We start from the raw sequence: 26405 nt of genomic DNA on the forward strand, positions 1-26405 counted from the left end.
TCAGTTTACCAACAAATGGTGAGTTTTACCAACAATGACCTTGCAATGCATGCTGCTGAGCTTAGCAACAAGTGAAAAACATCTTTCAGGAGCGTACAAATAAGGATCATTCTGCCCTGGCCAGATCTCAGTTCACATACTGTGCACATACTGCACTCCAGCCTGCCTCAGTATTCCCAGCACAAAAAACCTGTAAGATGTCCTCTGCTCGCTGTTTTGCAGTGTTGTACAGTGTCCCTGGCTGATGCTGGTGAATAAACTGTGTATACCAGTCTAAGATCGGGTCCTTTGGGATAAAAGATGATATTAAGATATGGAATTATTCATTAGAGGAGGAATGTTCTACCCATTACCGTGCAATTAAGCAGCTGAGTTGCGTTTATAAACAGATGTTCACATCTAAATCTCTTAGAACTAAACAGCTTTGTCATAAAAGTTCCTTCCAGCTACAGAAAGTTAAGCAAAGCCAACATTCAGCAGTGTTTCAGCATCCCTCTGCAGGCCATATATACCCTGTTATCTGAGTTGACCAGATTTCAGTGGCAGGAGGGGTCCCCAAATGCAAGACAATTTCTGTGGTGGAATACTCACAGAGCAATAAAGTGAAGTCAATTTTCCAGGTACGCTCCCAGAAGCAGATTAGAATTTCATGCTTCGAGAGATATTCTTGCCTTTATTGAATACCGAGGACCTCTGCAATGTTCCGGTATCCGGCAACAAAGATTTCACAGTATTTGGGAATAGTTCAGCTATTCTATTTCCCTTGTATGGGAAGAAGTGTTTCCTGTTAGCTGTAAATTCATTGCATCATCCAAAAAGCACCAGAAGACAGTTTTGAGTGCTATTTTAAACACATCTTTCAAATATGCATTAGATTAAGGGAGATTGCAGAGGAGAATCTAGAATTTCTAGAACCATTTTTCATAACCTGCAACATGTAAGAGAATATTAAGCTAATATTGCATGCATTTATTTTGCATTTCTAAAGTAAAACAGTATCTTCCCAAGTCAGCGTGGCATGTGAAAAACCTACAATTTAACAAAAATGAGGGCAGATTATTCGTGCCTTAAAATCTATGCTTTTACTTGGCTCTTCCTTTCCTTGTAGGAGAATCCCCAAATCTGCATTTGAACAGTTGGAAAGACAAAAACATCTTTCATTGATGTAACTGGTAGCATGTACCGTTTCTAGATGCTGCTTGTCGACACAGCCCCAGTACAACTGATATAGTTATCTCCAAGTTCACGTTAAGTGTCCCAAACCCGAACGAGGGACACCTCCGTGAAGGGACAGCCTCTCTCTTTGCCAGCGTCAGAACCTCTATCAGCTGCCAAGACCAGGAGAACCGCTCGTTCTGCAGGGTTTGCTGCTTTGCTGTTTTACCTCGTGGGTTTTTTTAACCCCCGGCCCGCTCCCGTGCCGCCGCCCCTGGCCTGCCCTGGCCCGCGCAGCAGAGGGGCGCCGAGCCTGGCGCGTCCCGCGCCCGCCGCTGCGGCCTGGGCCCGGCGCCGGACGGCGCGCTCCCCGGCTGCTTTTAAACTCAAGAAACACCCGGATCTGTTAACTTCTCAGTGAAGCGCTAGCACCCTTTGTGGGGTTTACTCGTATTTCTCAATGAAAACATCCGTACTGCCCGTGCTTGCCACGAGACAGGCGCCCCTCCCCCTGCCCCCTTGGCCGCTGAGGGGACGCGGGGCCCCTCTCCACGGGTTTCCCCCAGGCCGCCCGCCCCAGCTCCCAGCCGCCCCTAGAGCTGTCCAGCAACCTCCGAGGTGACCTCCCCACGGCGTCCTGCCTCTCTCCAGCGCGGCACCCCCGTCCCAGCCCTCCGCGGGGAAGCGGGCTGTCACGGCGGGACCCATGGGGGGGGAGCTCGCCGCTGCCCCCGGGGCCGGGCCGCGCTGCCCAGCCGCCACCGCGCGGAGGGAAGCCGCGAGACCGCGGGGCGGGCTGCTGAGGCGCGGGGGAAGTCGCCCGGGGAAGGGTGGCCCTCCCGCTTCAGAGCTGCCGCCCGGGGCGCTTCGCCCTTTCGGGAGGAAGCGGAGGAAGTGAAAAAGGAAAGAAGCGGGGCGGCCCCGCAGCTTTCCCAGCGCGACCACCCCGGAGGTGGCGCCCGCCACCCCTCGGCGGACCCACTGTTGGGGTGGGGGGGCGGGGGCGCGCCCGGGCCGTCCGGGAAGGGGCGAGAGCCGCGGGGCAGGCGGGGCGGCGGGCGGCCCCTCGGCGCAGGCTGCAGTTGCCCACCTTAGCCAACAGGTTGCACCGTTTCCCCTCGCTCGGGCCCGGCGGGCACTGCCCCGCGGTCCCGAGCGAGCGGCGGCCAGCGCCAGCGGGCCGCGCAGTGCCGAGCCGAGCCGTGCAGCGGGAGCGGGCGCGCTGCTGCTGCCGCCCCTCTCCTTGCCGCCAGTCTCCACTCCCTCTCCACGTCGGGGAGGCGGAGGGAGGGAGGGGGAGGAGGCAGCCGCCGCCGTCCTCCATTTTGTGGCGGGGGCAGAGCACTGCCGAGCGCGGAGCTGCCCGGCGGAGGGACGGGGCGGGGAGGCGCGGAGAGAAGGCAGGAGCGGGGCGGGGGGACAAAGTCCGCGGAGGCAATTAGTGCTAATTAACGCAGGGGGCGCCGCGGTGGTGGTGGTGGCGGCGACGGGCGGGGCGGGGACTAGGTCAGGGTCTCGATCCGGCGGGAGGAGGAGGAGCGGCGGAGCGGTGCTGGCCGCCGCCGCGGCCCCCGGAGGGGCGACTGTCGACTTCCTCCCGCCCGCTCCCTCGCCCCTTCCCGCTGGCTGCCGCCCCCCGCCGCGATGGCAGTTGGCGGCTGAAGGAGCCCCAGCGCCACCCCCCGGACGAGGTAAGGGGGCCGGGGTCTAAGCCGTGGCTTCGTCCCGGGAAGTTGGCGGGAGGGGGGGCGGGGCGGCGGTGCCACCGCGCAGGAATGCCCCGAGCACGGGTGGGGGACATACCGAGCCGCCCCCGGAAGGGTCCCGGGGTGGGACGGGAGGGGGCACGGCGGAGCGCGGCCTCCCCCGCGGTGGGAGCCCAGGGCGGCGGCGGCGGGCGGGACTCCCCTGGGCGGCGGCGGGCGGTCCGGGGAGCGGCGCGGGGCCGGGGGCCGGGGCGTCAGGGGCGGGGAGGGGGAGCAGCGCGGGGTGCCGCCGCGCGTCCGTGGGCTGGTCTTATTTTGCAGAAGTGGGTGTGCCGCGGCGATGGCTCAACAGGTCCCGACACATTTCTCTGAAAACTGTACTTTGCGAAGGAGAATTTAGTGTAATTCGGCGGTTTTCGGTATTCGCAGCTTTTTGCCCCTTCGGGCAGACTCGCATCTGATTCTTTTGACACGTTTCCTGCGCTGGATGGTTCGCCGCTTTATTCCGTTGGGGAAATTGTCAAGTGGAATAACTACATTTTTGCTCCCCTTCACGTAAAAAAAAAAAAAAAAAAAAAAGTCATAACTGCAGGTAGACAGTTAAAGTATTTTTTTCCCCCCAGTCGCTGATGTGGCGCGCACCTTACGCAGCCCCGCGGTGCTCCCGTGCCGCCCGCTGCGCCTGGCCCCCCGCGCGGTGGGGCCGGCCGGCCGGAGCGCAGCCCCCGGTGGGACGCTGGGGTCAGGCAGCGGGCAGCCCTGCCAGGTGCCGTCGAAGGCCCAGGAAGGGTTTTCCCGTCGAGGAGCTGCTGCTCGGGATGCTTTTGCCCAGACTGAAGCTCGCTGGGCCACCTTAAAATTTTTATACGTGAGGACTTTCTGTTGATCGCAGCCTTAACTTTGGCATAGAGAAAGCAGCAGTGTTGGTCGGCAGTCTGGAGAAAATGGGCGACAGAGCCGCCGGGTTTGTAATTAAGATGGCTATAGACTTGTGCACGCTCTGGGGTCACTGCTTAACAAATAATGCCATGGCCTAATAACGTGGGCATCGCCTGCTCTTACAGACCAAGGGGAGCATGAGCTGGTCACCGCTAGCGGGTTGCTCTGACTGTTTGGCCGTAGACAAATGTTATAGAAAGTTTGCCAAAGACTTTACAGTTGTTCTCCAAATATTTATGGTCTGTGCTGAAAATAAATGTAGCAGATACAAACTGATCAAACTTAGGAGATTCATGTTAGGTGTGTTTGAAGAACAGCCATGAGCTGGTAGAAGTGTTTGACGCTAATAAAAATTCTTTTTTTATTTATTTTTTTTTTAGTTAGCTTTTGTTTATAAATCTGAGATTTATTTGAAGACTCACGAGTTGCACTGTAAGCCAGACCAATGCAAAAATCTCAAACCTTGTGTTGTGTAGTAGGGGGATTGTGTTGCTCCTGGACAGTAACAGAATTTGGTCCAGCCAGTAGGTGCTACATTAGAGAGCTGCCTCTGGAGCCTTTCGGTACATGTTGTGGGTGTTACATCTGGACCTGGAGGGAGAGAGGGAACTGACTTGGGAAAGACGAGAAATGTCTTTCTCCCCTGCCCTGCTCAAAGTGTAATTAAATACCAGGGAACATTAGCTTGCAAAATCTGTAAATTGGGTACTATAACAATTCATACGCTTCCTTACTTGCTAGGTTCGGTAACAGAGAGAGTGTGTTCAGAAAGATGTCATATGCTGTCGTCTGATTTTGAATTGCATGCAGGCAGACATACCACTTCATCCAGGCTTAGAAAAGCTTTAAAAATATACTTCCTTGTTACCAGTGAGAAATAAGTAATAGTAGTAATAATAATAAAAAACCACCAACAAACAAAACCCCAGAAACAACACCAGTGGGTTTGAGAAAGATGTGGCTCTTGCCAGTTCGCAGTTTAATTTGCTGTGCTTTCGTTCTCAGAGCAGCTAAACCAGGTTCACTAGGCTAATGATTCAGACTTTTTTTGTAGTTGTTGGTGGTTTGTAAGCTGTTACTAAAATACCCTTGCTGTGCTAACTTTGAATGCTTGTGATCTTTTTATAGCTAATGTTCAAGTAATGGATTCCAAAGAATTGCTTAACTCATCGGATCAAGACGAAACAAGGAAAAATGCGCTCATCAGTACCAAAGGAGGGATCGTGATGGATTTTCATCCACCCTTCAGGGGTGGAGCTACTGTACAAGCCCCTGTGTCTACATCTCCTCTCCCCGCTTCTTCTCAGTCAGATTCCAATCAGCAAGCTGCTTCGGCTGACTTTTCAAAAGGATTAGTAAAAAATGTGCCTCAGCCAGACCTTTCCAAGGCAGTATCGCTCTCGATGGGACTTTACATGGGTGAAACAGATGCAAAAGTGATGGGAAATGACCTTGGATTTTCCCAGCAGGGCCAAATCGGCATCTCTTCTGGAGAAACAGACTTCAGGCTCCTGGAAGAAAGTATTGCGAGCTTGAATAAGTCCTCAAGCCTGGCTGGGGACACAAAGGGAGCAATATCTTCTGAGGTGCCGCTTGAGCCGGATTTCCCGGGCATGGCTGGCCGCAACATACCTTTAGATTCAGGAACTGCAGTCCAAAGCCAGGTTGGCTCCAACGGTGGCAACTTGAAGTTATTCTCTGAAGACCAAAGCACCCTGGATATTCTCCAGGATTTAGAATTGCCGCCGGTGTCTCCTGGCAAAGAGCCCAATGGGAGCCCATGGAGACTTGACCCATTGCTAGATGATGGTGGCTTGCTGTCCCCTATATCTGCAGATGATGCATTTCTCCTGGAAGGAAATCTCAGTGAAGACTGCAAGCCTCCTGTTTTATGTGACACTAAACCTAAAATTAATGACCGTGGTGACCTTTTGCCCAGTTCCAAAATGCCAGTGCCTCAAGTGAAAACAGAAAAGGAAGACTTCATTGAACTCTGTACTCCTGGCATAAAGCAAGAAAACATGGGCCCAATTTATTGTCAGGCAAACTTTTCTGGGTCTAACTTGCTGGGTACTAAAGTCTCTGCCATATCTATCCATGGTGTCAGTACCTCTGGGGGACAGATATATCACTATGATTTAAATACTGCGTCGCTCTCTCAGCAGCAGGATCAGAAACCAATTTTTAATATCATTCCATCTCTTCCTGCGAGTTCAGAAAATTGGAATAGGTGCCAGGGATCAGGGGATGAGACCTTAGCTCCTTTGGGAACGCTCAACCTTTCTGGCAGACCTGCTTTCTCTAATGGCTATTCAAGGTAATTAGTTTTTCATGCTCTTTATTAAAATACTACAAGAATGTTTAGCACAGCTGCATGCATGCTAGTTTGGGTTTGTTGTTTTGTGTTTGCTAGTGGTTTTGGGTTTTTTCCTTTCAAAGTCAGTCATCCCTGTTTCATTTGTTACGTATGGCTGTCTGATCAGACATCGCTGGTGTTTGTTTATTCTGTAGTACAATAGGAGCTTTAACCGTGTACTCAACTATTGGTATTAAAGGGAAGAAAAGAGAAGGGGAGCTGACATGTTTTAAAAAAAGAAACACATAAAAATAAAAATTCTAAGATACAACCTACGATGAAATTTGAGTATGTGGTAGAAGGATTCATATACAAGGCAGGATAGAAGGAAGGCAGGATAGAAGGAAGGCAGTATAGAGGGAAGTATTTAACTGTATACGAAAGCTACTTGTTCTGGAGGGTTAGAGAATCGGTCACTGTGGGTTTTTTTTTCTTCTTAGTGTTACTTAAATGTTATGCGCAAAAATAACTTAGTTGCTTGGTAAATCTCTAGAATTACACCTAAGCTGAACTAGAGTTTTAGCTTTGCTTGGTATTGCATTTACCTTACATGGACAAAAAGATTCCTAGTAGGAAATACTCAGCGGTTTGTTTAATAACTGCATTTAAAGACATAAGAATATTTGCAGTAAGATTTTAAACATACCTCGAATTTAACTCTTAAATAGAACTACAGGAGGGCTTGCTAATAGCTGTTTTTTGAGAGCAGGGTATTTTAGGGGAGCTGGTTAGCATGTGTCTAAGTGACTTGGTGTAGTTATTTGCAGTCAAGTAGTGTTTTCTCCAAGTAATTCAATGCTGCAGATACTCAAGTAAAACACTTTTCCTCTGCCGTTCAGGGGTACGTACGGAGTGGCAGCTATCTCAGTGGGTAGCTGTGGACATCTCTCGCAGCTGGGCACGAGTTCTCGTTTCAGTATGAACACCCAGTTGTATGTTTTCCGTAGCTGTTCTTTCTTTATCATATACTTGCACAGGCACAGTGTTTGCTCTCAATGGAGGAAGAGGTGTTTGCTGTGTTTCTGTGGAGTCTCAGTTAGAAAATGGCTCTTGAAGTCCATATATGTAAAACCAGAAATTGTAGGCTTTTAATGAAGTATCTGTTTTAAGTTTCTTTTTTTATCACCCCACTGACAATTCACCCCCAGAGTGTCAGCCGCCAGTCTCGGAGCTCTCCCCACACGTTATATGCTCGGTTTTCCCACAGTTGGAATGAGGTGTGTGAGGATTTCTCCGTTGTTTCAGGAGGGCAACTTTTAACTTGCTTTCATTCTAGATTTCTTTCATAGTTTTTCATTTTTGTAGTGAAGATATCTTTTTTTTTCTTTATTTCTTTTTTTTTTTTTTTTTTTTTTTTAAGAGCGTAAAGCAATTTGTAATGTAAGGAATCCAGAAAGGAAAATCTAAATTCGTGGATAAATTCCACTTCAGTATATGAATATTGAATGTATCTTACCACTTATTTTGACAAAGTAGAAATCCTTTGCACTTACCTTTTGCGTAATCAGGCCAACTTCTGTGGTGTTTCTAGTTTATTTCATGGGGTTATTTTGGTGTTGGTTTTTTATTTTATTTTGTTCTCACTGTGTCCTTAATGGCAGTTGTTATAAAATCTGTATCAAAGCAAGAAGTACCATTATTGGGTTTGGGAGGTGAATTTCAGTGGCTGTTTAAGTAAGCAGATTCCTTGTTGATAATGGAAACCTCACTTATGAGAATGTTTCTGTAAAGTTCATGCATTGTTTTTGATTTACAGAATTGTTTGGGTAGAACCATGCACATGCATAGGTGAACTGTTTACACATAGATATTTGTACAGTTTTTGGAGAATTTCATAAACACCAATTTTATAGACTTTGTTTCTCATAATGTTGTGATGAAAAACCCACTCAAGCTCCTAATGTGTACAGAATACATCTGATCCTAGAGTATAAAGGACAACAGTGCTAGATGTTATCGTCGCCTTTATGAAGCAATTCTGAGGAGCGTGCTTGGTGTGTTTGTGTTGGAACTGAGCAGGCAGCGATAGGCGTGCGTGCTGGGGAGAGCTGGCAGCGGCCCTCAGCAAAGCTCCTGCTGTAGGCGAGGGAGCATCCTCAGCACTGTAGGCAAAAGTCTGCCTCCACCACTGGGCAGTATTAACAACACTGTGCTGCAAGCATAGCTGTTCTTGCTTCCTGCAAGGCTGTAATCTGTTTTGTTGCTTTCTTTTGCCTTAAGATAATGGATGGTTGGGTTTTTTTTCTCAGTTTAAGGATCATGTAAAGAATTTGGGGGTGGCTTCTAGTTGAGTTTTGCAGAAAAATTCATTATTTGTGGCCTTTATGGAAGCTGTCCTTAGTTCTCAAGGATTTTTGTATGCTAAAACTGTGAAGTCCAATTCTAAAAATAACATTGCTTGGGTTTATTATATATTGTTTTTAATAAAATAGAGGCAACTCCATCTTTTTTTTTTTTTTTACAATGTTTGAGATGCTGACGAACCCTGGGTTTAAAGCAGGAATTCTCTTTCTTCCGGAACCCTGACAGAAATATTTGGTCTAAACTAGGTTAGTTTAAGGTGATGTATTGTGGATTTGTTTATGTTACACACGACTTAACAAAATTGGCGTTTGTTTTAGAAACAAAAGAAGGACTATCTTGCCAGGTACCTGTGGTCTTTTGGTTGGTTGGTTTGGTTTGGTTTTTTCTTTCAGGTACTATTTGTGTGCGGTGAAGGCTGGGATCTTGGGAATTTAGAATGGGATCTTGGGAATTTAGAATTGCTAAACTTCGGTTTCCAGTAGGAAATACTGCTGTTGGTAGAACTATTTGACTATTCATAACTTATTAATTATATACTAAATATGTGGGAAGAAAAGCTGCAGTTCTGTCCTGTGTTCAGGTGGTATTTAATCTGACTTTTAATGGAAAGCATGTAATGTCTCTTCATAGACACGCAGTCTTGAATTGATGTCATGCAATTTTTGAGTTATTTTGTTTCTAAGTATAGCACAGCATGCTGTCGCTAATGAGACAAGTGATAATCAGGACTGAGAAAACTAATCAGTTTTCCTATGAACAGCAGGAGGTATTCTGAAGCAGAATACAAACTTCAGAAATTTGTTTGATGCGAGTGAATTGGCAAGAGTCAATAAATTGCTGTCTGTATCTCAGGGTTGTGGAAGAGTCTGCTAGTGCTTGTGGTGATGTGCAAACTTGGAGCTGCAGCTCGGTGTTCAGCAGCTAGCACTCAGTATCTTTCTGAACAGCAGTGAAACCCTGTGACAGCAGGACAGCTTTGTTCCAGGGTTGCTTTGGCGAGGTCTCCCATCTGAGGGACCTGCTGAGCTATCACAGTGAAGCAAACTAGGGAGAAGGTGGATAGAAGAGGGAGGAAAAAAGTAGGCTGAGACAATTTGCCTTAGATTTTCTGTAATGGAAGTGAGACAGCACCTGGAAAAGTAGTAGAACAGTCTGAAATTGTTTGGTAAATGCTTTGCTGAAGAATTAGAAGGTTTGATGGTGTCTGTTTCTGATGGGATAGTATTTGTGATTTACTACAGAAATGCCAGTGAAAACTGATAAATTTCAGGGAAATTATTTTAGCAATACACAGTCGTAGGACTCTTGTGTGGTATATACATTAAATCCATTGCTCAACTTTTTTTATTCCTCTGACTTCCTGGAGATGTGGCTTGTGGGGGGAACAAAGGACGATGAGAAACAACACAGCGACGCAGGGGTTTCTGTGTGCTGCTTTTTCTAGCCTACAGCCAGAATTTACAAAAACTGGGCCCCATTGGCAGTGTTACAGCTTCTCTTACTACATTTGAAACCATTCCTAGTACTTAAGCTTATGGGGGATAAGGATCATTAAGGAAGTTTAAGAAAGGGCAAGAGCAGAGGGAAGCGGAGAATCTGGAAGGGAGAAAAAGTTTTGCTGGTCAGTCACAGTCCAAAGCCTTCTTTCCAGGACAAGTTACCTTTCTGCCATTCTCTTTAACTGGGATTCTTCTTGGACTTGGATGTTTTACTAGAAGGAAGGGGGAAAAAAAAGTCATCGTTTACTAGAAATGGTAAAGGTCAGTTGTCTGTTTGTCTTACTGCATTGTTTCAGCTTGGCATTTGGCCAAGGCCAGCAGCTTGGCATGGTTGGATATAGTACTTTAAATGTTGTCTGACTCAGCAGTATGTAATGTATGGTACATACATAAATATGTCTTTTGGAATAATTCTATCTTGATATAAAAACCAGACTTGTTATTTTGAGTGCTCAGTGTTTCAGTAGTCTTTGTTGTGATTTGTCAGCTTCATGTGATGCTGTACTTGGGTTTTGAGTCTTGGAAATACATGACAAAAAAATCTAATTGTTTTTGCAGAAAGGGCTGAATCGGGAATGTCCTGCAGAATGTGCTATAAGGCAAGATGAAGAAGTAGCTAGGTAAATGATAGATCATGTAAGATTCCATTTTTCCAGTTTTTAGCTGATCCATTCAGCTAGCCGACGGCCGAGTAAGTTGTTTTTTTTTTTAAATCCAAACCAAATTTTAAATTTCTGCTAATTTGTTTCCCCCTACAACAATCTCTGTTTTAAACTTGGTTCTAGCTTCTGAAACACAAGCTGATTTTTGTTGCCCATTGCATTTTTTTATCCATCTTAAATAGTGGTCGAACCCTGTTGTACTCTTCTGCTACCAGTGAAAGCAAAACTGTAGTTGAACCAGCCCTACTGACGGATCTTCTTGTAAATGTGAAACATACGTATTAAACAACTCCTACATCATATATTTACCGTGTTTAAAGATTACTTTTGTACAGTGAGAGCAAATTGTCCTGGAGATGCAAATGTCCCTTCTTACCTTGACTGTTACTGCTCATTCTGGAGATGAACAAGCTGTAGCTGTTCTATGCGTATAGGTAACTGCAAACCGGAATTATTTCTACTTTTTAAAAGGTTAAAAGTCCTCTTATCCTAGGTCCCTTTTTGTAGCTGCACCTAGGAGGTGGGCCTCTGGGGGCTTCCTCTACTTTTTTTCATTTTTTTAAAACTTTTTTTTTTTAATGTGCCTATCTTCAAGTAGTGAAGATCATAGAGGAAGAACCTGCCACTGCTGTCTTGGATGTAATGCTTGTGCCAAAGCTTGACGGTTCAGGCTTCTAATGCTTTGCAAAATTACATGCGTTGTTTCTCTTATTTCCACACTGGTGGATTCAGCATCTCTGTCCATGAGTGCTGTTCACTGACGAGTGTGCTTAACCTAGTCGAGTTTCCAAGGCAGATACTGTTGTTCTAGCGATCATAACTCCACAGTTAGTCTTAAGTATGATGGGAAAGCCAGTGCTCCTGCCAATGTGTCTTCAGGCTCAAGTACACGTTATCTTCACAGCTCTTTACTGCCTTGTCTGTAAGATGTAGTTCAGTGGAACGGATGCTCTACTGACTCCTTTGACTCCTCTAATGAGTTGGTTGCAAAAATTTTAGTTGTGCTGCTTTGTATTTTCTTTATTGATCTACAATATTCAGTCAAGACACCAAACTCTTAACTCATTATCCTCTTACTGTAAGCTGGTCATAAAAAGAAGCTAATAGATTTATTTTAAAATATTTTTTTCAGTAGTCTGTGGCTTCTGGGTCTCTTTGGAATGCTTCTTGGAGCAAACAAGGGGTTCAGTGTTGACATTTTAGTGCAGAGTGTGATCTGGAGCCCTTTTCTTAGGACATTTTATTAAAGATTTTTACCACTGGCCTGAGAAACATCTGTTCTCACACCACTGGATGTTATGATCAGTGTCTCCTCTTACAAGAGGAGAGCAAGTACTCAGCACTCAGAAATTTGCCTGGGAGAAAATGAACATGTATTTCTCGGTAGTAACTTCTCTCTTCACAAAACCCTGGCTTGTGGAATATTGCAAGACACAATTATATCTCCATTCATTTTCTGGGGTAGATGAAGACTGCCTAAGCCAGGGGTCCTCAAACTACAGCCCGCAGGCTGGTTACGGCGCCCCAGGGTCCTCAGTCTGGCCCCCGGTATTTACAGACCCCCTTGCTCCCCCCCGCCAGGGACTGGGGGGGGCAAACCAAGCAGCCGCAGATGGCTGCCTGCCACTTCATCCGTGCGCCGGCCCCCTGTTTAAAAAGTTTGAGGACCCCTGGCCTAAGCCAATATCCTGCTGCTGATGTGCTGGTACGGAATAACATACACATTCTGTGAATGGTTCCAATGTCATTGTTCTTGAGATAAAAAACATACCAATAAAATCATGTGCTCAGTCCAAGTTACAAGCAATAGGAAAAACGTTGTAGAGCTGTAGTTACAAGTTGTCTTGATTTTGTGTCATTAGAAGAACTGAAAGGGTGTCACCTCTGGTATACAGAAATGAACTTTAAAATGCATTCATAAAATGATCAACTTCTAACTGTTCTTAGAAACACAGGAACAAGTGTGTGTGCAACAAGGTAGTTTCTGGGAAAAATGTTTAACTGTACAGTACGCTGTGCAACAGAGCCTGGGAGCTGCTTGTGTTAAGCCATCTTTAGTTTTGTAGTGTTTGTTTTCCAGAGCCTGGTAGTATTACACAAATTTTAATCTTATTTACTGAAGTATTAATGTATTGCATTGTTGTATGTACAGATTATTTGTGTTCTCATTACAGCAGTTTTCTGGCTGATTCACTATAGTCTAATACCCATTTATTACAGAGCCTTTGCCTAAATAACCAAGACACTCTTAGACCAGGAGTTAATCTTGTTCGTAATGCTGGGTTCTGGAAATACTAGGCAGATACTGTCAGTGGATGGCGTCATCACCGTGGCACAGAAGTGAACCATTACAGCTGGAATAGATCACACACACACACTCTTATTTCAGCTCATTGTCTTGGCACTGACTTCACATCAACTAATTCTAAATATCTGTGGGAAAAAAAATTAAATGCAAAATTACAGTTACTTTGCCCATATGTGAGGGTGAGAAAAATTGTGAGTATAGCTTTGCAGGTCACCTGCAAAGGAATCTAAGCAGAGGGCTACCTGTACAGGGTGTACTTCATCACGTGTTGGAGTACTTCAGTGTTGTGGACTTACTTAAAAGGAAGCTGAAAGACTGCGGATGTGCAACTTTAGCTGCCATTCCGCAGGAGTACAAGAAGGTGTGGGTTGTCCCTCGTGCATGGCGAGTCCAGCATCCTGAATTACGGTACTTACTTGAGGGGTGAGTAATTGTGCTTCCAGAAGTAGTGTGTTGGGTTGGGAACACAATTTAGCGCAATTACTCTGCCTCTCCTGGAGTTTTTCTTCTTACCTCATCCTCACTACAAAGAAGGTATAGTGTTGTGCACCTACCTTCTACATGCTTACCTGACTCAGCTTATGCTAACCTTGACTGTGATGTTTTCTACCAAAATTCTTTTCCTGGCTGAAACAACGTCTCCTTGTGTGCAAGCTATGCACTGTATTGCTGGAAATATAACTATATACTGTGACAAAAGACATCTTTTCTACTTACCGTGGGCCTGCACCGCTGAATTTATCACATGGCAGCTTCACATGTCCCAGAGGTGCGTTTTGGCAGTAGCAGGGACATAATGCTGGCTGGCAACTGGAGTTCAATTTTGTAATGTAGATGATGTCAGTTTTTCTTGCTGTTGTCATGTGAGACTTAACTTTAGATTCCAGGATGCAGTGTTACTTACCCAGGATATCATGTAGAGTTTTATAATAATGGTTCCTTGAGTCAATAATCAGTACAATTGTGTGGATTTCTGGAGGAAATCATGCTCTTCAGAAGTCTTCTTGACATCTTCTGTGGAACACATTTCTGTACCAGCCAACTGCATTCTTAATATAGTCTGTATCGGTTGCCTATCATTAAAATTCCATATTCGAGCTGTACCTGTGGAGCTCTCGGTCTGTGTTGAGCCTTGCTAGAAAATTAGAATTCTGATGTACTTTGAAAATTAACATCCAACAAGCTGATAATATTTTGTTGTGGAGATGCACTATTATACGCAGCTTCTACTTCTTAATCAAATATCTCAATTTTCCAGAGATTGCAAAGGCAAAACTGCTGTTGGGGAAGGATTTCCAAAATAATAATAATTGAATTAATTTCACTGCTACTGTAATTTAGTTAAGAAACTGAGTTCCATATTATATTTTACAGTAATGCATTCTTCAAACTGTTTGTAATAGGTTTGTACAGTTACTGTGTGTCAGAAAACAGCTGGAGATCATGATCTGATCCTATTTATGCGTCATGGTCACACAAGATTTAATATGAAACTTATGAGCAGCAGGGCACAACTTACTCTTCTGTTGCTTTACCAAGATATTTCGTATTTCTGGTTGCTTTCATTTGCATAACTTAAGTTTTTAGTAAGTAAATACTGCTAAGGGTGCTAGTTTTCTCGTAAAAAAGAAATTGGGACACAAATGAGTAGTTTGCCTCAAAATGCTATCTGGGAAACTCGCTGTACCGTCAGGTAAGAGCAAACAATGGAGTATCGGGGAAGTAAGTAGTTTATTCAAATAAGGAAATAATGGAAGTGATATTACAGCTTTATGGCTTGGTTTGCTTGGTTTTGTTTTGGAGGATCTGAGATCTGATACTTGATGATCTGCCTCTCCAGAAGATTGGGAAAAGTCCTATAACTGTCCTTATCTGAAAGATCTGTTGGGGTGGGCTGCTGACTGCGTTAGGGACTTCGGTCTTGTTTTAGAAACTTGGGGTGTGGGGTGGTGGTTTTTTTATGTGTGTGTTCCTGTCTCTGAATATTTGAATGCCTACCTGCTTAGTACTCATTGAGAAGAGGGGTTTGAAGGTGGATGACCTCTCTGTTCACAAGCAGGCAGTAGCTTGGCTGCCTGTCTCTGGTGGAGTGAGGTATGTGTGAAAACTGGACATCTATGGTTGGAAATCTTGTGAAATGTTTAGAAAATGAGGTTTTTGCCTTGGATGAGAGTCCTCTAGCCACGAAACAGCTCCTTTCCGGCTGTGTGAATTGTTTATGATGGGAGAGGGCTTTGTCTGTGCTCTTGCTTCCCGGCTGGATGTTCAGAAAGGACACTGCTGCTTGGGGTATGCGAGCACCTGGCCTGGCTTTTGACTTCAGGACATCCATGAGTTCTCTGAACCCTGGGTGGTACGTAGCTAAGCCGTGCCTTCCCATGCCGTCATCACCTGCTTTTGAGAGCACAAGTGTGAGGTTCTGGGGTTTTTTGTTATTTTTATTGACATGGTGCAGAAGGGCTACTGTGCTGTGTGCTGGTCTCTCCTGAGCTGAGTCTGGTATCTGTGACAGAAAAGAGCAGCTGATGCGGTTTATTTTTGTTGTCATTGCTTGGAGAACCTGCTCGCCTGGTGTGTGCATGTGATCATATGTAATGATGTGGTAATAGGGTCTGGTACAACTTTGGTATGACTTTGTGAGGAAGGGGACCTTTGCGAGGATAGTGCTGGCAGAACACATCAGACGCTGCAGATGACAACTGCCTCATGGCAGAGCATCTCCATAACACCAGGAGTCACACTTGGGGTGGTTGGTAAACTGAACCTGGTGTGCCTCTGGATTTTAGTTGTCAGTGTTGGAGCCTGATTCTGTGCTGCTCTTCTAAGCAGTTTTTAACTACTGATTCATTCACTGACACTGAGAGACAAGGATGCATGGTATGGCTTTGAAAGAGGTTGACTGTCAAATCGGTACTTTGTCAGGAAAGGATTGTGTGGTCTCTCATACCACTTAAAAATCAGGTGTGTATAAATACAGTTATAATGTGCTATTGTAAATAAAATGTATCGTTTTTCCGTAGCTCTTCATTTGATGAGATTATATAAATTGGTAATATTTTAAATCAACACATCTACTCCATAGGCATGACTATGTATCACTGTGTACCCGTGTATTTTTTTCTTCTTGATTATTTTTGTCCCTTTGTAAGAGTTTTCTGTTACCTTTCTGAAGCAATAACTTACCGAAGCCGCCAGCTAAAGGTTTTGAATAAATCGGTGCTGAAAGCATGCATGTGCTGCATGCGCACATGTGGATTTGCTATGCAAGATTGCAGTCCATGCATGTTAACTTAAAAACCCAAACACCTACTTGCAGACTTTATGGTTTAATGTCCAGATTTCAGTTTGCATGTTACCTAGCTGTTCCTTTCTCTCTCGTTTTTTTCATGGGTTACTTTTGCTGCCCTTGATGGTTTGCTTTGCTTGATGAACTTTTGTTAATCTTCTGTTACGTATTAATTACTCCAAAACTAATTGCGTTGTCCTAATATGAGGGTGATGTGCTTGTAGATATAATTAATTTATTTTTTTTTTTAAAGAACTCTGCATCTTGGTTCTCTTACATGTGGAGTAGATCAGAATATTAGCCAAAAGTTAAGAAAAACAGTCTTATCTGAGAATGGGCATTTAAAAAGGCTTTAAAAATTAGAGATCTTGAATGTGGTATCCAGAAAAGCTTTTGCATGCTGGAGATAAGTGAAGGAGTATGGAATTCCCCATCACAGTTTAATTTTAGTGAGATAATAAATGTTTATTGAAATAGCAGCAGACTGTATATGAAATGACCAATTCAGATTCTTTCTGAATGCTAGAATCCCTTATCAATTGGTCTTTAGTCAGTGGGAAAAACTTCACTTAAGACAATTTAAATCAACAGGTGAGTTGGATGAAATCGATTAACACGGGTTGTGAGCAAAGAGGAGGCTGGGGGCATGTGAAGGAGTCCTCTCCTTTGGACAGGATGCTGGTTCCTCAGGCAAGGACCCGAGTACGTAAGCTAATAACTAGAGGAGGAAGGGGGGAGGAATATACCTCCTGTTTGTAAGTGGTCGCAGAAACACAAGTGATGGGATTGAAGGGGCCTTCAAGGATCCTTGAATCCAGCCTGTTCTGTCATTGCACTTTTGTAATAAATGCGATTTACAAACCCTACTGATGTCTTTGTGTTGACAGGTGATGAGGCAGATCTTGCACCAAATAGGAATCTTCTGTCCAGTATAGGTGCCCATAGGCTCTTAAAATTACTACAGACCTTAGTATGGTGGCCTTGTGGAGCAGCCTTGTAGAGGTTGGCACTTGCTGACATGTTGCTGGTGAGTCTCGTGTGAGGAGGTGTTACAGGCAGTGCTCACCAGCGAGGGGCTTGCATTTGAGCACAGCTCAAATCCCAACTGCAGGGCTGAACCAAACTGCAAATTGAGAAATTTCTGGTGTAGGTATGCTGTCCTTTTATAAGGCAAATGCAAATCAAATATGGAGGGTAGTTGAATTACATAATGAAACTAAGAGTGGGAAGAACAGACATATACGATTTGGACTTTCTTTTTAAAGATATATGGTCTTACATGTTTATATAGCCTTTTACCAGTGTGGAGAGGCCGATGGTCACAGCCCTGTGTGGTACATGATGCACACCCCTGCCTCAGGCCTCGGGGACCCAGAGCTCACAGTGGTGGTGGGGAAGTGGGGCTGGGGGTGAGGGCATGCGCTCAGAAAGCAGAAAACGGAGAAGTTTTCAGTGATAAGAGATGGGGTTAAAGACTGTCCTCAGTTGTATCTGAAAGCTGGGGGATCATTTAACCTAAAGAAACCAGGTGGTTGGTTTTTTTACTCTCGAGTACATTAAAAACAGATTCATCTCTCTGGGTAACAGCTTTCTCATGAGTGCAAGAAACTGTTCTCTTACCAAATTTTAACTTTTAAAATGTTTGAAGATATTGATAAGGAAACTCCAAAAAGATATTAGTCAGCCATTATTAGTATGCTGTTTTCATTGATTCCATATCATCTCTGGTAGATTCTAGAGGAAAACAGCTATGATGAGGCCGAAGGGTTACAGCACTCTTTCTTAACTCTTTAATTTCAGCAAAAGAAATTACTGTGTTTTCATTTAGCTCAGCAGGATTGTCTTACAAATATGATAAATTATTGAAGAGATACTTGCTGTAAAAAGAGTAGTTTAAAATGGAATAAAATACAAAGAAAGAAAAAGTGAAAGATCATAAGTTATACTTACTTGAAAATAAATAAAGCATGTGCCTTACTCAGATTTCCAAACAAACATAGATTAAAATTGAATTTGTAAAGAATGATAGTATCTCTATCTTGCCTATTGATTCTATAAATTATGTAATACCTTTTCGCAGAAAAGGAGAGACTTGTAATGCTTTTTCTGTTACTTGCTTTGACCAAATGATACTGATAAAAGCTCAAGGTTTTAAAAGAAAAATGAACGTTAAATTATGTGCTCTCTTATTATTTGAAGTATCACAAAGAACGAAAGAGATCCTGTATCGCAAATACAGTTTTTCTAGGTGTCACGTGTAGAAAAAAGAGCTACTACTTAGATGCATATTTCAAGAAAAGCATTTTCCCTAACCTGTTCTACTGTGTTACAACCCAGCCCAGGCTTTAGAAAGGCCATTTGGCCACACTGATTTCAGTGGGAAATATTTTTTTAAAAAATCTGAGTCCTGGTCTGATGTAAAGTCCTTTGGTTTCATTTTCTCATAGTTTTATGAATTCTGTCCTTCCTGAACATACATTTCTACTAAGTCCCACGTATCTGCCATTTTCTAAACTGATGAGGAAGCTATTCTGACACCTTCATTTTTAACAAAACCAACCTAACAAGTTTTGTAGCTTTCCATAGTTGAAGAAGACTGTTCAAATGAAATGCCAGGTTATTTACAAGTTATGTGTGTGATTTAATAAAAATGAAAGTTATTGCTAAAACTCCTTGGATAATATGTAAGTGTTGTAAAAATCTGAATGCTGAGTTCTTTATTTTGAGTAGCAGAGCATTCTTCTTTTATTTTTTTTATTTAAGTGAGCAGTTAATATTAGGAAGCCTGCAAGGTTACATTCTTAGTCACACTAGATATTTGACAGCTACTTTCCAACCAGAGCAACTGGTTTGACAAATGAGCTTGGGCCTATTTTATTACTTTAAAGATTCTTCTTTAAAGACTCTTAACACGTTCAGGGTTTGGAACATCTGGTATTAAATAACAATCAGAAGGTTGGAATACCGCTGATAGTCCGTTTGGTTCTGTGACTCAGTTTGTTCCATCTTGTAGATCAAAACTACATGGGTAAGTTGCACAGCATACCATTGGGGAGGGAGGAAGTGACTTATGTTTCTATTCCTGGCTGACCCCAGCCTCTAAACTGAGGAAGAGCTTTAAAGGAAATGCAACGTTTAGCTCTTTGAATCTTTCCAAGCATTCATAAGTGCTACCAACCTCTGGTTTCCTGTATGCAGCGTTTCAAGATGTGGACATCTTAAAACTGCCATTGTAATTTAAAAATGAAATGGAACACATAACCTAACAAGGGAAGCCCTAAAACTTTATGGAAATAGATGGCAAAACTGCAATTCCAATTTTTATCAGAAACGTCCAAAAGTTTATTTCAGCAATCGCAGAGATATTTATTTCCGCAACTGCTACTGTTGGTGTCTTGAGGGGGTGTGCGTATTCTTTTGGCATGTAAGGATGAATGTGGGCTGGTTTTTTTGGACCAGGGAGTCTCTTTCTAGGTTCTGTATTTTAAAAGGGAAATGAATGCAACAAAGTCTTTTGTTGACTGGTGTTTATCCTACTCAAAGCTATTTGTAATGGTTCTGCTTTTGTGAAGATGGCATAACTCCTTGTCTGTGCATTGGAAGTTGAAAAAGTTACTTTGAAGATGCAATCTGAGCATGGTGGTGTGTCCCCCCACCCTGATAGAAGCCAGTGTCACAGGACAGATGTTCTTCTGCAGGATGGCATCAGATTTTTTGATCTGGTTTGGTCGTGTATTCAAAAGGTCTGTAGACTCTGAGGGTTTTTGGAACACTTTAAAGGCAGTTGGGTGCCACATAACAACTATTTGTGACTTTGGCGTATTCCTTCTAGGCACACGTAACTTGCTTACTAAATGATACCTGTTGATTGGGTGCTAATTGTAAAGTAGATTTCTCCAGATTGTGTTTAAAATCCGGTGTTCTATCAAAGGTAATTCTCTATCATGTTGTAAGAAACTCCATAACTAAGTGGTAAACTATGTCAGGATATTCATGGGACTGGGAAGCTAACGGCCTTCAAAGACTACGGAGGGGTCCACAGATACATCCATTGTGTTGTATTTCTGGGCAGTTTCTGTGTGTGGTGCAGGTACAGCTGTCTTATCCCAGTGTTTTGTCACCAGCTACATCAGACTGTCCTTGCTGGACATGCTGGACAGCATGGCTGTGTTTGGTGCAACTTGCTTGATATATCCTGAGATTCCATGTGTAACGCAGCAAGGGAAGGTGGGCTTCCAGATGTAGTTTCCAGTGATGCTGTGAGCTGGCTAGAGAGGGCCCTTTGGGGCCTTAGGGAGAGCTGCTTTGCAGTAGCCATCACAAGACTGCTGAGTTAGGCAGTGTTGATGGAGAAAGCAAGCCAAGTCACTCCAGCGTGTAGGCAATTGTAAAAGGGGGAAGTACATGTAAATTAGGCAGTTGGCTTAAAGACAAAACTTTAAAAATGTAGCACCAACACCAAGGAACCCCTGTAAACAGCTCAGAACACCTAACAGTACTGTGTGCCAGAATTGTATTGCTTTGATACACTGATAGCTCCAAGTAGCTCAATTGGTGGGGGAGGAGGAAAAGGAAAAAAGCATATTAAAACAGGGAAAAGCTTCCCCAGTTGTGGTGAACAAAAATGCCATAAAGATGTAAGTTCAAATGTAAATAGGAGATTACAGAGATCAAGAAAATGAGTTGGTGAAGTGCCTTGCAGAAGGTGCCCAGTCTGGTGGCTTGCAGAGCAGCCTGCTAGCAGGGGCTGGGGTGGGAACCAGCAGGACACGGGGCGGTGGGCAAGTGAGGGACGTCTGGGGCCTGGCAGGGCCACGGGACACGTTCTCTGCCCCAGCGGCGTGGGCTGGAGGGGCTCCTGGAGGAACCCCTCTGGGCCAAGGGACGTGGGTGCAAGGGCTTCAGCCAGGCAGAGCAGTGCCGTGTTAATGGGCTACAGGGCCTGGGTGGCATTTGCCCAGAAGCCCTGAAGGACCTGCCAGCCAGCAAAGGTGGCCTCTCTGATAAACCAGCCACGTGTGATGGGGCTACCGATGTTTGTCCTTTGAAAACCATGGCTCCGTGGGACCTGGGGCAGTGTGGGTCGGTTAGCTTGACTTCTGCCCCAGCAGGGTATTAGGTTGTAAAGCTGTAAGATCACCAAGCACGCAAATCTCTTGGGAAAGAGCTGTCCTTGCTCCTGGATGGAAAACACCACCTCGTCTGATATCCTGTGTTTCTGTGAGCTTGTCAGTGAGCCTGTGGACCATTGAAGTCCTATTGACCTGAATATATTATTTTTTTTCTTTTGAGCTTTGACTTGCTTCCTTGCCAGAGGCCATTTATAAAGAAGGGAACCAACAAAACCCCCTGAGTTTTCATGGAACTGGAAGAGTGGCTCTTTTGTGGGCTTGAGAGCTGGTTATAGAATAGGAAGCGAAGGGTGGGATTTAGTAGTTGCTCTTCGGGATGAGAAGTCAACTGCCTGGTGTCTTGTGGGTCAGTGCTGAGACGGGGCCTGAAAAGGGAATGTGCAGAGAGGTTTCTGGGTTAGCTGATACAAAGCTATTTTGAGTGGTTGAGTGTCAGGCTAGAAAGCTCTCTGAGAGCGCAGTGAGCACACAGACAAGCCCAAGCTAACAGGGCACCCTCCATGTAGAAAATGTGCAGTTATGTGTCTAGGGAATATTATCTATATGTTGCTTGTACAGTATGGATCTCAGAGCTGGCAGATGGGCCTCGGGAAGAGAGTCTGGGTTATCAGTGATAGTTTTGTGAAATCGTTAGCTCTGTGTGCAACAGCAGATGAAAAGGTAAACGAGGAGTTTTATGACCAAGAAGAATAAAGAGAATGCCCTCTGGCTTATGTTCTGCGAGCCTTGGTGTGCTTGCATCTTCAAGGTGGTATTCATTCATTCCATGTTGCCTGCTCTTGAGGGGGGTTAGATGTGTTTTTAATTTACTATCAGAACACTTATGTCAGGTGTTTGTCTCCAGTGCTTAAGAAATTGTCCCCGCATGTCAATAAGCTAAACAGACAAAATGGAGGGGGAAGGTGGCAGCAAAGAGAATGTCATGTATGATAGTGTTAAGAATTAGTGAAATCTGTGGTGGCCATAGTGATGTCTTCCTGCACAACTTTTTTTCCTCATTGTTAATGTATATTCACATGCGTGTGTATTCCTCCTGCCCAGTGTGTTAAATTGGATGCTTCGTTTTGTCTTTAAAATTGCAGATAAATCAAAGTAATTGTAGGAAGCGGGCGGTTCAAACTGCTGCCTAGGGAAATTCCTACATGCTGGAAAGCTATCTTTCGCTTGTTTCATACAGTAGTCGTAGCTCCAAAGACCTCTAAGCAATTAAAATCTGCTATTATGTATGACAGAGTAGCCTATCTTTATATTATCATCAGTTATTTTCCCTAGCTGTCCCTGTCGGGTCACACACACACACTTCAGATTGCTGTAGCAGTGATGAACATTGTTTTGACTCCTGTGCTGCTGTCACAGACACATGTCAAAAGCAGTCAGCCCCCCCCAGTTTTGCAAAACTGGAAAATCTTTTCACTTACATGGCTGCTTTCTCTTCAACTTAACTGCAATTTGTTTATAGTAATGGAATAATTATAAATTTAATAGCATTACTACAGATTTTTACAAATCTAAATGTAATATGTAGAAGTATTTTCTACAAATACAGCATATATTGTCGTTCAAGAAAAAATAGAAATTGAAAATGTTTTAGCTATCCCAATAATTTATTTATATTCATTTTCTAACAGCAAAGGATGGAACTCAGTGCTCTTAAATTTATAACCATTCTTTTCTTGGGAACATGATTGTATTTGTTGTTCCTTGGTTAGCAATGCTTGCCGGTACTTCTAAGCTTCTAGTTTTAAAGACGCATTAAATCTGGGGATTTTTACAAGGTGAGTAAATTGGCTATTGGGAAAAAGCTTGTATTCATTTCAGTTGTTCAGTTGTGTGTGTTTGCAAAACAGTTTGGTTTGGGTCTGAAAGTGCAGAGTCAGTGCTGTGGGGCAGGTCGCGTGCACCCTCTTGCCATGGGATCCCAACAGTCGTCCTTTCCTAACACTGATTGGAAAGGACCAGCTGAATCCCTCTTCATAAGTTCTTGTCTGCAGTACCTTGTGTTACTTCTGTTCTTTTCCATGATTATTAATCTGTAACAGTTTTCCCATTAATTTTAGTGAGTAAAGTTGTGCTTGATGCATAAGTAGGGAATGCTGTTAGGAATCCTTTGTGTATTTCTTCCCTGAGGGTTTTTTCTGATTCTTTCTAAGCAGAAAGAGTCTTCGTGCAGATACTGCAAAGTATTAATTGCTTGGACTTACCCTTACACAACATGTGAAAAGTTAAGAGTAACACAGACAAGCTGATGACTAGACACTGCTGTTAAAATGAGAATAATTACCTTCTCCAGCTTGTATTTTGAAGAACTTTTTTCATGCCCATAAATGAGACCAGGCTGGGAGCAACTAGTGGCACCACCCTCGCTGAATATTGCGTCGCACCTGCGTGCGTTGCTTTGCTGTCTTGCTCTTAGTTCTGGATCCCAGTCAAGTAATATTTTCCAATAACTTAAAAAGGAATATTTTTTTTTGTTTAAGTTAGTCTTTGAACAGTCATGTCCTTGTTGATTGAATCATGAAAACAAACTGTGTAACTGCACTTTGTACAGCAGTTTCTTGAGGAGGAGCTGTTCTACCTTTCATAATGCCCTGGACTACTTGAGATCCTTCTTTTCACAGCACTGTCTCTTAGTCTGTGCATCTGAATTACTTTTGAATTCTCCAGCAGCAGGTGTTCATGTTAGTTTGTCTCCATTATTTTCTGTTTACATTTCTCAGTGAGATGTTGTAAACTGGAGAACTTTATTACTTTCCTCTTTCTGCAGGTGTCTGTGTTATCATTAGCTTCTACTAACACTTCTGTAGCATCACACTTGCCAAACTGTTGACATTTGGTGGGGAGTTCTGTAATTGTTACCATCCTGCGTCTCAAAAATCTGAATCAAATATTTGATTATAATTCTGCTACGCTCATTAACATTGACACATTCACCTTTTACTCTGGATGTCTTGAGTTAGTCAAGCCTGTACTTCCTTTTTCTATTATTGGTGGCACAATGAGACGAGATCACTCTCAATGTATACACTATGTACCTTTTGCAGATGGAGGGATGCTTTATTTAGTTCAGTGGTTTGGGGGGTTTTAATCCTTCTGGAAGCTGTTGACACAAAAAATAGTTTATATGAATAAACAAAGGTGCAGAAAAATGTAAAAATTTGTACGTATACATGCAAAAGGATATTGCTGATCCATAACAGATGGCGGTATGTCAGACCTCTACTGTTGATTAGTTCAGCCACATTTAAAAGCTAACTAAAGTTCTGTATTTTTCATCCTCATGGTACTGCTGAGAAAGACAAATGAAAATTGAGATTAATTGTATCTCTTCTCATGTACTTGTGAAAGCTAGATAAAAATATTTCTAATAAATCCTTTCTTGCACTTTGCAAACTAAGCAGTGTGTGTTTGGTACGGGACATGTATTTTTCTTACTCTGAATTTGCCTGTTGGAAGAAGCACAGATAACATGGAACAAAACATTGTTAGGAGGTATGAGCCAGGTATGTATCAGCCAGTATTTTAAAATAAAGACAAAATATAATGAACTGGAGGAGGAAGAGGAGGGCAAAAAGGTGTATTGGATCTGGCTGAGATGGAGTTAATTTTCCCCACAGCAGCCTCACAGTGCTGTGCTTTTGCACTGGTACCTAGAAAGGTGTGGATAACACACCAGTGTTCCGGCTGCTGCTGAGCAGGGCTCCCAGCATCGAGGCTTTCTTTCCAGCATCCCCCCTCACCAGCAGCCTGGGGTGGGCAAGATCTTGGGAGGGAATGTAGCCAGGACAGCTGACCCAAGCTGGCCAAAGGGATATTCCGTACCGTATGACATCTGCTTAACAATAAAAGCCAAGAGAAATGACAGGTTGGGGGGACACATTTGTTATTGTGACATTTGTCTTCCAGAGCAACCGCTATGCATACTGAAACCCTACTTCCCAGGAAGTGGCTGGACATCACCTGCTGATGGGAAGCAGAAAATAAATCTTTAATTTTCTTTTGCCTCCATGTGTGGCCTTTTGCTTTATTAAACTGCCTTCTATCTTATCCGCAAGGTTTTTTTCCATCTTATTTTCTTTCCTCCCCGTCTTGCTGAGGAGGGGAGTGATAAAGCGGCTTGGTGGGCACCTGGCCAATGAAAACTACTTTGTTCCCATCCTAGTGATGCTTGTTTCTATTATATCACTAGCCAGCAATTACTGAAACTATATGCAAGTATATTTTGAAATTTTCAGAATGAAACTTGTATTTAAATAGAAGTTACATATAGAGGGGTGATATTTGATACTTAATATTATTTAGAGAAGTAATATGCCGGTTTTGTCTCAGTGTAGACATGCAAATGTAAGGCAAACATTTTGAGTCATGGGTTTGAAGTCCATTGGTGAGTCCCAGCATGTGGGACAAGGTTAGTGTGTCTCGTTACAAATGTGGTTTAGAATAGTCTTTTGGGTTTTCTTCATTTTTTCTTCAGCAAACTAAAATATTTGTAACTGTCCATGTAAAGCAAGAGGAGATCTAAGTGGGTATCACCTGTCAGCTGCTTACCACCTCTGCACCAAGACATGGCCTCTGGCGGTAGTTGCGGGAGTGGGATTAGGGCATGCTGAATGACATCAAGTACAGATGCAAATTCAATACAGCAGCACCTGCTGCTCTGCGAGTAACAGAATCAGGATCAAATATCTTGTCACTATCTTTTTACATCTGTGATGACTTTTAGGCTTATTAACAGAATATTTATACATGAGTAATATTTTTTTTGAACCTGATATGGTTTTACACAGTAGCTTTGTGTTTGGCTGGAATGCCAGGGTGGGGTTGCTGGCTTATAGCAGTCTGGTGCCAGTCGCCATGGTCTGGCTGGCAGGCAGTCTGTCCCCAGGACACATCCATGGCTGGTCTTCCCAAGAGAGTCCTTGGGGCATGTTTGAGCAGCAGCCGCTACCCCAGAGTAGTGGCTCAGGCCCCAAATCTGTCTGCCTTACACTAGCTGAAGGGGGAAGGAGCTGCTCGGAAGACCCCTGGAGTGTCTCCCGTCCCTGTTTGGGAGGGTCAGCG

At 43.7% G+C, this 26405-nt stretch overlaps 1 protein-coding gene across 3 annotated transcripts in view; it reads left to right on the forward strand.

Annotated features, from left to right (window-relative positions):
• The first annotated feature begins 2060 nt into the window (after window positions 1–2060).
• NR3C1 (nuclear receptor subfamily 3 group C member 1) overlaps window positions 2061–26405 on the forward strand; it is a 70286-nt gene continuing 45941 nt past the window's right edge. For 2 of the 3 annotated variants that reach the window (XR_013929868.1, XM_080398170.1), the window contains exons 1-2: window positions 2061–2846; window positions 4929–6117. Coding sequence is in view for 2 of the 3 variants with exons in the window: in XM_080398170.1 (XP_080254296.1) it covers window positions 4943–6117 (1175 nt within the window). In the remaining variant the exon portion in view is untranslated. The remainder of the gene's footprint in view (window positions 2847–4928; window positions 6118–26405) is intronic. The other variant, XM_080398169.1, reaches the window with a different exon arrangement.

The sequence above is a fragment of the Falco punctatus genome (genome assembly GCF_963210335.1).
Source record: "Falco punctatus genome assembly, chromosome: 8".
In the NCBI taxonomy this organism is placed as follows: Eukaryota; Metazoa; Chordata; class Aves; order Falconiformes; family Falconidae; genus Falco; species Falco punctatus.